Source organism: Zonotrichia leucophrys, chromosome 2, assembly GCF_028769735.1.
Source record: "Zonotrichia leucophrys gambelii isolate GWCS_2022_RI chromosome 2, RI_Zleu_2.0, whole genome shotgun sequence".
Lineage (NCBI taxonomy): Eukaryota > Metazoa > Chordata > Aves > Passeriformes > Passerellidae > Zonotrichia > Zonotrichia leucophrys.
The window spans coordinates 59,784,567-59,796,790 of NC_088171.1; the positions used below are offsets into that span (position 1 = coordinate 59,784,567).

The window sequence follows — 12,224 nt, forward strand, 5'->3', positions numbered from 1 at the left end:
TACACCACACACTTTACACTGGCTATACAATAAATTGGTATCAATACAGTTAAGAAGTAAACTCTAATAGGGAAAGGGAATAAAAAGCCCTAAACCCACTACTGTGTAACAAGTCTTTAGTTAGACACTCCCTCTTTTCTTTGGCAGGTGATGCCCAGATTTCTGCACTGCCTTGGAATCACTTGGCATGGAACACCATTAAGGGATGTGTTCAGACCACATTAGAAAATACTGCATAACTAGGAGTAATAATAAACAAACATCTCCTGTACACCATTGCAAGTCAAGTGAGTATTGGAGCCTTTAGTACATTAGGCTTTATGACAAGAAATCTTCATCAATGTTTAAAATGGTGTAAAAGCACTGCCACACTGCAGAAAACCTAACCAAAGTTTCACAATAAAATAAACTGTGCTAATATTAAAAGTCAGGAGTTTCCAGAAAGTTATGTGATAATACAGCATGGAAAATGCTTTCCAAATTATTGTTAAAAGCATGCACGTAAAAAAAAAAAGTTTAAAACAAACATGAGAAAACTTGGTCTTCACAATGATGTTTGCAAAAATCTTTATCTGTTATTTAGTTTAGTATGACAATCTAGAAATATATTTTATCTTATTATTATTATTAATGGACATTAAGAAAAAACATTATACAAAATAATCTCTTCACAAAACACAGCAGTTATTACAGGTTAAGATCCATATTATACCAAATTACATTGATTTCTCTCAGACTAGATCAACACTTGGTAATAAAACCATTGCGTAGTAAAAACACAAGACATTACTTTATTCTTAGACTTCCAATAAGACAGGCCTGTGTTTAAACATACTCCTGTCCAATGCTTTTACAATCTTTTCTAATTAAATTTGTAAATTACATTATCATGGTTTTAATAGAGAGCTTTATGTAGCATTGTGTATTGCTCTCGGACAACTAATTAATGATGTATTTTAACACCACCCAGTGTGATCACAGTCTGACAGCTGAAATTGAGAGTACAAGATATCACAAAGTAACACATCCCTTTTACTTCCTACAAAGTTAACAAGTGTCTGATTTGGAAAATAGTATCTCTTATAAACAACAGTAACACAGTAAACAGAGTAAAATCTTTCATGAACAAACACATTAATGCAAGAGAATCATGGGAGAGATTTGATGGAGAAAAATTCATAGATATGCCTAATGTTAAAATCTATTTTGTTAATGTGGTAATATTTGCGGAATACATTGATCTTCTAATCATAATTTCTTTAATATTTGTTTACCATTATATTAAAGACAAGGCAAGGGTTGTTTTTTTTTCCTACAATTGGTATCCACATTTGCACTTTCAAATATGGAGCTTCACCAAGTAGTGAAGATAATGAGCATAAGCATCATCGTGTTTGGTAAGCCTGACTTCAAAATACAGCCTGCGAACTGGCAAGCAATTTATTCTGTTTCAAAAGCAATTTTGCTATTGTGTTGGAAAATTGTACTTCAGTATTTAAAAACAGTAAGATAATGAATAATGGATTTTTCATAACTAGGATGAGAACAAAAATCTTTGTGTCTTTGTTATCTAGTATTTTGCTGCACTTAATTGCTTGAAGTGCTGATTTTCCTTGAGTGACAAATCAATTAAGTATAATCCTAGAAACTTGTATTAAAACAGGGAAGCACTGAAAGCAACATGAATAAAGAAGCCAGAGTGGAGACATCAAAACTCTCAGCACGACTGCTACTAAATCAGGTATGAAGAAAACTATCTTGACAAAATACAGTTTCCTAAGAAAAAAGGAACATTAATATTAAACAACTTTCCACAAAATCTGACTACTATTAGGAATCTCATTGAACAGATAAACAAAGTCATGTACAATAAATACTTTTAAGTGAAATTTTGATATAAATATCTACTGTGAAAATGATGCCTCAAGTCACATGTACTGACGTCATTCCACTTTAAGGGCTGTTTGCCAGAGGAGATGCAGATGCAGAGTTTCATAGGTACCATAACGGGTAATGAAAGACATTTTAAGTTATTTAAATCTACCTTGGTTACCTATTCAGGTCCATAATTATTTCTATGTTTTCTGCCTTTTTTTTCTAGCTTCCCATTACTCTAAAGGAGCAATATCCAAGGGTGCAGCAGGAAGGTGCAAGACACAGGGCAATTGTGACTGCATGCTCTTCTGGTTTTACTCACTCAACAAATGCAGAAGCAGTATTTATGAAGAGGGTTGTTTTATCTGCTTGATCAAAAGACCCAGGCAGGAATATAAGCACTGTGTCAGATCCTGCATAAATATTTGTTCCTCATCACCTATCAGTTTTGCTATAGATGATCATCCACAAGAAGGAAAACAAAGCTGATGCTTTAAAGCAGTATTTCTCAAACCTAGTGAGGGAGGAAAAAGGAATGCATGGTCATGAGTCTATGCATGAATTGGAACCAGGAGATGGCTGTGGGATGCAGAGTATCATGGAAGAGAGGCTGCAGCAGAAAGTCTTGAGCAAAAAAGCTGAGAAACACTAGCTGAGCTGCTGCCACCCAATGCTGTGACCATGTTACATCCTGCTGAGAGCTGGTGGTTTGGCTGAGTGGCTGCCACAGGACTCCCTCTGCTTCCCATCATGGGCACAGGACAGAGTGACCTGTGCAATCTGTCCCACTCATACCCTATCCTGCTCTACCTCCAACCTATGTGAACACTTTCCCAGTCTGAGGATAAAGGAGGAATCTGCCAAATTGTAGAGAAGCATCAGTAGAAAAAAATTAAGAAAGTGACAGGCATTTCCATATGAAGGGCAAAATTGTTTCTTAAAGGATGAACCACCAAATCAACAACTGCTGTAGACTGCCTGTATCACTGACAAAACTGTCCAGATCACATCCTCTAATGAAGAAAAAATTCCCAGGAAACTGCAGCTGCATAGATTTTATTTAGCAAGGCACATTCATTCATAACCATGTTTATAACTAAACAATGTAGTTTTGTGTAACTCTTCTTAAACAAATAACCACTGTATCCATAAAACAAATTGCTTTGCTACAAACTTACCCAAGAAAAATCAAGTTACAAATAATTACTTCCCTCAAATATTACCCTGCATTTCTAAGAATTAAAAATTACATTTTTCCTCTAATTTCAAACACCTCTATGCTTCACATAGCAGTAAATTCTGTTAATCTACGAAGCAATCATGCTGTTCCTAGATTAAAAGAGGAGTTGAAAATGGAAAAATCTTCTACAGCTAAATACATGAAATTTAAAGATTTTTCTTCAACCTCTTCCCAAAAAACACAGAAAAGGTATTTCTAAAGTTTTTACAATTGATCAGAACTTGCTGTTGTTTATATTCAGCTTCAGCTGTGCCTCTAATGCAAGTATAACACCCTAATCAGTGTTTCTTGGGAAGTGTCTGAACACAGGTCCTGACCTGAAAAAAAAGAATCAGACACACAAAATACTGCTATTACAAATTTTTATGGAGTAACCACAGTTAATACTAACAGCTTTTAAGGATGCTGGATATTTCTACAGCAGAACATTTACATCGAGGCTCTTTTAAAAACAGTACAATATTCTTGCCATAGTGCATGTTTATCCACTGAACAACAAAATATAAGGAAAAAGTACTTCTACTGCATGCAGGCAAGTTTATCACTGTGTCACTGAGATGAGTAAGACCAAACTCTGCAATAAGTCCAAATGAATCATTGCCTCCCTGCCCCAAATGATACAGAGAGATAATACGGAAAACCACAAGGCAGCATTGTTGAACTACTACTACTATAATAAAATTAAACAGCAACAACCAACCAACCCAGAAACAACAACAAAAAACCCCCACCACAAAACCAAACAAACAAAAAAAACAAGCTAAACAAACAAAAAACTCCAAACAAACAAAAAGCTGGTATCTTCAGCCTTGCAGAACTAAGGGAAACTCCCTTACATCTGTTCAGATAAAGGTCTACAAGCATAATAGAAACTTATTACCACAGCAGCTCCCTTTCATCAGTAGCTTTTAAAACAGATACTAAAACAACAGGTTCCACCAGAGAAAAATCAAATATTCTGAATGCTATTTGCCTTCTCTTTCTCCTACATCACACTTTCTTACTAGAACAAGATAGAGAAGAAGCAAATTGAGAAGACATGTAATGGAGCCTCCATGATAAAAGCCACCCATCCTTATTACCCCTTGCTCACCTTACAAAGCGCTATGCATACCTTAACACAAGATCTTTTTCAACCCATGACAAGATGAGTGAGTCTCTTGTATTTAACAAATAGATACCAGAAATACCTAAGTACACAGTAGGACCTCAGGAAACATCATCTACATTCAGCAGAACCCTTTTTTAATTAGTAGGGTATGTCATTGATCAGAACAACAGGGCCATTTTATCACTGTCACTGGGTATTGTTATTGACATTGTAGCCCAATCAATTGTTTTCCCTCCCTCTTCTTAGCAATCCAAATGCCTGCCCAAGCAATACAAATCACTGTATTTAGATACTATAGGTACAAATCAGGAAGGCATCAAAAATAATAGCTTAACATGCAGTCACTTGTGCTTCTGCAAACAATAGTAACACCTACAATAGTTATTTGAAGTTCTCCAACTTTTTTTCTGCCCAATGATTCAAACACTTCAGATCAGGATAGTTACTGTAAGAATAACTGTGCCAAAAATTATGACCTTCTGTAAACCTATCTTGGTATGAAAGACCATTACTAGTGAACAGAAAAACATAAAGACAACATTTTCCAAATGCACAGTTTACATAATATCAAATTAAAGAACTGAATTAAAAATCACTTTTTTACCAAAATCACCTAAGGTTTGTACGTCATCTTAATTTGTGTCTGCAGATAAAATATGACAAACTGCTTCTCAAGTATGGTGCCAATGAAAATCTTATTGTTCGTAAAATTATTTTACAGTTGCTAACATCAACAACTTGATATGCATGCCATATGGTTACCTGCATCATTAAATCATTAAACTTTGCTTTGAAAAGTAAAAGCCCCAGAACCTAGCAATGACAACACACACTGCATAAAAGGTCTGAAAATATTCACATACGGCAAGACTATTTTTCAAGACTTATATATCAAACTCCTTGGACCTTTGTTCCAGGCAGAAGTTTCAGAACCTGCAGCTATCCTAAATAAGGTGTCAGTTCCAACCAGCATGATTAACCTATAAACACAGTTTTTAGCAGAAGGAAAAAAAAAAAAACCCACACTAAAAAATCCAAACAAACAAACAAAAAAACCCTCCAAAAAAAAAAAAAACCAAAAAAGTCCAGGAATGGGAATACATGAACTACTGCTTTTTTCTAAAAACTAGAGAATTAGTTTCTCCATAACTTGAGATCTTGAAAACAGACCCAACTCAACCACTGTTACACAAATACAGCATCCCAAGTACAAAGCTGCCACACAAACAACCTTGTTGGAAGAATCAGAATTCAGAGATGAGATCTAAGACTAAGTCTAAAAGTCACTGAGTGACATAGTTAAAAATAACAGGGATGAACCTCTGTCCAAAATCACAATCTAGGAAAGGCTAATAAACAAAGAGCAGTATGTCCTGCAAGACAGTACATCAATGTTGAATTTTTTTTAAATGAAAAAGAGACAAACACTTTGAATTTCAGGTCAAGTCTATAAAAAAGGGAGGGGTAAGAGTTCTCCTGGAAAAGAACAAAGGACATACATGATTGATCCACTTTGCAAGAATGCATGAAAGTGCAGACAACTCTCCTAAGGACTATTCTAGAGAGACTTCTTTGTACAGCATTTGATCCTTTCCTCCTTATGCTGAAACAGAAGACAGAGGTGTATTGTAATGAACATATATATTCAAATACATCAGCATAACATACAGCTGTGTAATTTAATGTGTTCTCATTCCCAATACACTAAAACATCTACATATCAGCACCTGCAGCCTGAAACATTTCCCAGGAATAACATATTTAGCTGTTCAAGGTTCATGATGTTTCTAGCAAATATCAGAGCAACCTGCAACATTTGCAGCTTTTGGCGTCACAGTAACTACTGATACATCTCACTTTGAGTTGCTACCTCCAGCAAAGATTTCTGTCCTACAGAGACAGAAGAATCATCTGTAATGGTGCATCCATTTTGCTGCCATTTCTGTTTGCTTGTCACAGAGTAAAGGAAACACCACAGGAACCAGGATGAGTTAGGAGTTTTATCCACAAGGAAGTGCAGGCGTGCCAGTACACATATGGAGAATTAATAAGCAGGACCCACTCCCACACACTCCCACAGCTGCTTAACTTCCAGGAGTTTCATTGATCATGTCCAGAGTAGCAGAATGAATAGCATTAACAATGCTATTTCTACAAAAAAACCCCCAAAACCAAAACCAAACAAACAAACACCAAAACAAACCAAATAAAAAACTCCAGCAAAACCATAGATATTTATAGTTTCTGCATTTAACAAGTTACTGCTTCTGGTCAAACAACAGATGTTGGAAGAAGTTTGCAAAAGCAGTTTTAAAACACAGATGTTCAAAAGTAAATTCAGTTTCATCTTTGGAATTTTTTATCACAGAAACTATATTAAAATTCAAATTAATGCCAATATTGTCAGCCATTCAGCCTCATCCATCATTTTCAAGTTCATTTTCAGGATAAAATATGTAGAGCCATTCAATTAACAGGTGTTTTGGGGAGAAGATGAAATTGAAACCTGTATAACTCTGGCCAGATACTGTAAGAACTTTTGCTCTAAACATTCAGAAATACCCAGGGAAGGAGATTCATAGAAACTAGCAGCATTTCACAAAACTGTACAAAGTACCAAATATCACTGCATATAGCCCATTCAATGGGTAAACTCCACTAATATGTATTAATACTTGGGAGGTTTGAACAATTATGGACATTTTGAAAGGATTTCCAGACCTGCACTTATAGCAATATAAGTCATGAGCTTTCTGGGAACAGCATTCTACAGGAGATGTTAGGTCCTAAAAGCTCTGATTGTTACATGGTCTTACCAAATAATATTTTTTGTGATTTGGAGACATTATTCTTAGTTATTATACATGAAATATCAAAATCTACTGGACTACAAAGAATAACATCTAGACTGCGAAAACCACGTTGCCATTTAGAATTAGGACACAATTCTAACAAACAACTGAAAGGCAGCAGGAAAATAAAGGTATTTTAACCGCGTTCATATCAGACTGTCAGAAATTAAAAATTCCACAGCATTACAGTACCTGCCTTGACTAATATCTATTGACATTTTTATCTCTTTTTTGGTGGTTCAATGTGGAACCTAGCCAAACATTCTGAGAAATCATAACCATAAGGACTACAAGATTGCTGGGAACTGCTTTCATTCAAATCAAAAGCACTAGAACAGTATTACTACATTAAATAATCTTATTTTTTGTGTACTACAAAAAATGAAGTTTTGAAATTTGTAAGTATCAGGGAATCGTGAATTTTCATTGAATTTCAAGTTCTGCAGACTTCCATTCCCTTTTGTCAGGAACAGATTTCATTTTTTTCTGTTATATGTACTTCACATTAAATAAGCTACAGTTCACAAATTGTTAAGCAACAAGTATTCTACATTTACCTGCACAAAAGACACATTATCCTATTACTTGGTTCATTTTTCCTTCGTGTGCAAGCTTCTAATTTGCTAATGACATAAAAGAATTCCCAAATAGCAGAATAGTCAGTTGCCTCAAAACAGACTTGGTCCATCAGTGGCAAACTGCAGAGACAAGCAAAAGCAGTTGACCTGTTCTACAACTTGCCCTACAACAACCACTTAATATATCCAGCTGTGTATCCATAAATACACTACTGTGGCCCACATCATGAACAAGGACAGATTTCTTTTATGAATATCTGGAGTGCAAGTGAATTTATGTCACATAAGGGAGAGCTGGAAGGATGTGATGGTCTGGTACCAGCCCAGGAGTCCCAATACCTCTTGCCTCAGCTCAGTAGGCCAAATACGATCATGCACTGACAGCAGCAAGCATAGAACACCTGAATAAACCAGGTATATTGTTTATGGATAAATGATAGTTGACTACTGTTTAGCTCCTTATCAGCTTCAAAATTCCACCAGGCCTCTTTTCCTGCCACCCACCTCACATGACAGCACAGTCAACTTCCTTCCTGTGGTCAGCAGTTGATTACTCTGTGGTTGATGATGACAAACACAAGTCAAACAGATGAGAATAAGCCTCACTGCACATTTAAGGTGAACCTGAATGTTCTCTGCTCCTCTCTCTCCCTCACCATGTAAACAAAAGGCAGCAATTATTTTCCTGTAGATAACAACCTTCAAGCTGAAGGACAAGGTGCTGAAACAAGTGCTGAACCAATCAGTTTTTTCCCCCAAGCCTTTTTCAACTACGCAAATTGAATATACTAAACAATAGCAAGGATTTTTCAAATTCATTTTAAGGTGAACAACTTTTTCCTCCAAGACAGATTTCCCTGATTGTTGATAGCAACACATGAATAGTTCTCCGTCCATCTGAGGTAGAGAAAGATGAGAGAAAATGTAAAAACTGAATTTCTACTGCAAAAGTAATAAGTTGTGCTTAAACATCAGAAATAAAAGCAGAACAAGATGCATGTGTTCATTGAACCATAGGTAATATTTAATATGTATTTTAATATATTTTAACAGGCCTTAACACATAAAGTATGAATATATAAAAATACATAATCTTCTCATGTTTATTTATATATAAAAGTACATTGCAGGACATTTAATGATTCTTAGCTGGCTACAATTTTATACAGAAGTGTGCATATTATTGGAGTTTCTTTAGGTATGTATAGGAAAATGTATTCCAGCTTTAAAATATGCACTATCGGTGTGTCTAAATAAATCCCAAAAGCACAACGTGCACTACAGACAAACAGTGAGTGTGACAAACAATGAGTATGATAATCTTTGTCCTCACTGCAAAGTGAGCTACACAAACACTGGCAGAGTCCTACAGACTGCTTAGCTCAAGCAAAAGAAGACATTCTACAAATTAGCTGCAAGGCCAATAAGGGTTGGCAACTGTTGAGTTGTACTAACTGAGGTTGCACAGCAGCACTGGAGCTAAAAACACTACCACACTAAAGTTAAGGATGTGTGTATGACTTCCAAAATACTGTAAATTCTTCACTGAAAAAATAAATCACACCAAGTCAAAAAGTCTTGAAGGTCCAGAAACAACAGCACTGGATTAAACCCAACATGCCAGCTCCAGTATGTTTTAATAGGTGTTTGTTTCTAGACATCTTCAGAGATATTTATTACACCCTTTTAGGCAAAATCCTCAAGCATACATGCACATGATAGGTTTCTGCATATCAGAGACCTCAGTGACTTCACTTCAACACTCTCATAAGTATCTGACATCAGGACCTTTGCTGCAGTTTCCACAGGAATGCAAGGCTTCTTCAGAGTCTGTGCTGAAGATAAAGATTAGAAAAGCAGGATGAATCATTCATAAAGACATAGAAGCTGTAGTTCAATTACAAGCTTAGAGCCACAAGACTTACAAGTTGTAATTCCACTATTTGCACTGCTCTATTTCCCCTTTGACTCTACACAAGACAGCTGTGGTAGACTCCACACAAGCATTGCCATGTTTTTATTGCAGGTCCATAGGACACCTTCCAGAGGTGCTCTCACAAATCCAAGGTAAGGTATTCTTGAAGGAGAATGACCAACTTACTCAATCCACATCAAGAAAAATAAAACCAATAAAGTGAATGAAGAGGCTGGTGTAAGTATTCTGATTCTCAGAGCTCAGATAAGCAATTCATTAATCAAGCGATCAAATATGAAGAAACACAATAAATGAGCCTGTCAATTTTTAAAGCTTTTATATACCTACAAGAAGCTGCACAAAAGTAACTAAAAACACAGATAATCACTTTTATGGAGGATCAATATGTTAAATACACAGATTATAAAAGACCCTAACTCTGAAAGATGTCATCTAAACTGGAAGGAATATAATCCACAATCTTTGGAGGGCAATGTTGATCAAATACAGAGGGCAAGAAGCAAATCTGTAATGAGTTGGTAGTTCCTTGCTAGTTCCTACAGTTTGCCAAATCTGCTTATAAAGAGCCACAATCAAACAGTTTGTCTAAAGAACCACAATGACACCTGCACACACACCTTCAATTAACTGTGTAACCATCTGACTTATGGACTCAAGCCATCCCATCTACGGCATCACCAGAACACTCCTGGTTAACCTACAGAAGTCCCAGTACCTTTGATAGTCTGGACTAAACTTTTGCCTACCAAATCCTCCTCTTTATTCCCAAGCCAAACACCTACTGATAAGCAAATTTCAGTAAGAGCATTCTCTGATTCAATTCTCTAAGGCAAAGGGTTAATGATGATGACACTGCCCTACCTCAAGACAGAGGACAAACCTACAACAAGTTGTCGGACATTCAACTATTAGTGAGATGGGGAAGGTTAACACTATGGCAGACAGTCCTACAAATTTGTGAATGTTCATTAAAAAAACCCTTTATCTAGTTTAAGAATCAAGACAACATAACGAAAGCCTAACCTATTTTGCACAGCTTTAAACTACCTTCTTTTTGGTTATCGCATCCAGACAAAGAAGTAAATACATTTAATTCATTATGAAACAGATTTATCACATTTTATTCATTATGAAACAGATTTATCACTGTATTTGAACTAGAAAAAGAGCACCAACTATCTGTTCTTAGCAAGTCCATTTGCTTCAGATCCTACAACTGCTCTCTCCAGTCCTTCTACCCACAAACAATGCTCTACAAGAACCAAAACAGGAAAGAAACATGTAATTAGTAAATAGAATCACATAATCCACTGTAAGAGTGCTATCCAATGGAGACACCAAAATTATGGAGCAGAGTTTTTCCATGCTCACAAGAGCATACCTAGAAATTATTCAGAATAATGGGAAGCAAAGCAACGCTCAATTTCTGCCTGGAAACAATTTGATGGCAGATCTTTAAACCGTCTTCTCTAAATTGTTTAAGCCCAATAGAGTATCTTTGAAGGAATTTGAAACCATTTTATTGGCCACTCAGGAATGGTGTCCGTGCTAGCCCCAACAACTAGCTCGCAGCACATTTACCAAGGACGCCGCGAGCATCCCTCTCCTCGGCGAACTCCTGCCAAGGGACCCGACTTGCGCGGAGTTGCGGGCGGCGGGGCCGGGCGAGCGAAGGCCGCACCCGCGGGCGCGGGGCTTGCGTCGGGAGCAGCGGCCCGAGGGCGCCCTGAGCATCCTCCCGCCGCCACCGCAGCCCGTCCCGGCCCCGGCCCCGCCGCCGGGACACGGGAACGGCGGCCCAGGAGAGGCGGCCACCGCCGCGGAGGCCTGCGAGAGCCATCGACTGCCAACACCCCCCTCCGCCATCCGCGGCGGGGCCGCCGCCCCTTCCCGCCCTCCCCGCGGAGCGGGCGGGCGGTCCCGGATCCCGCCGGGCAGCGGGACTGGGCGAGGGGCGCACGCCGCCCCGCCCGCAGCTGGGGACAGGGGAAGGAGAGGGGAAGCGGGGAGCAGCGGCCGCCGCGCCGGCGCCTCCCGTACCTGCTGTGCCGCTGCGCCGCGGCGGCGCTGCTGTAATAGGCCGCCCTGCGCTGGGCGCTGCGCGGCACCGGGCGCAGCGGGATCTGGTCCGCCATCTTGGGGGCGCCCCCCGCCGCCCAGCCGGGCGCCGCCCCGGCCCTTCTGACGTCACGGCCACGCCGGTGACGTGAGGGGCGGGGAGGGCGGGGGCTCGAGGTAAACACGGGGCGGGCGGCGCGCGAGCCCTCAGGGGGCGCCGAGCCCTCGGGGAGTCGCAGTGCGGGAACGGCGGGCGAGAGCCGCGCTCTGCTCCTGCTGCTGGGTTGTAGGACACGGCTGGTGCACAGGAAGCTCCACCTGAACACGAGGAAGAACTTCTTTCCTGTGCGGTTGCTCAGACAGGCTGTGGAGTCTCCCGTGATGGAGATACTGAAGCACCCTCTGGACGCAGTGCTGTGCCCTGGGCGGCCCTGCTTGGACAGGGAGGTTGGATACTGTGGTCCCTTCCAACCTGAGCTGTTCTGTGATTCCGTGATTATTCAGCTTCTGAGGTTCCAAGCCTGCCAGTGATGCTTTCCTGCCATTAAACGGAGACAAGTATTGCCACCTGGAA

The 12,224-nt window shown here is 39.2% G+C and overlaps 1 protein-coding gene across 2 annotated transcripts in view; it reads right to left on the reverse strand.

The window, feature by feature from the left end:
• Nucleotides 1-11,939, reverse strand: part of ATP9B (ATPase phospholipid transporting 9B (putative)) — a 154,607-nt gene extending 142,668 nt beyond the window's left edge. Inside the window, exon 1 of one of the 2 annotated variants that reach the window (XM_064705159.1) lies at nt 11,633-11,939. In XM_064705159.1, coding sequence (XP_064561229.1) covers nt 11,633-11,727 — 95 coding nt within the window. In that variant the 5' untranslated portion in view covers nt 11,728-11,939. The remainder of the gene's footprint in view (nt 1-11,632) is intronic. The other variant, XM_064705157.1, reaches the window with a different exon arrangement.
• Nucleotides 11,940-12,224: the final 285 nt, after the last annotated feature.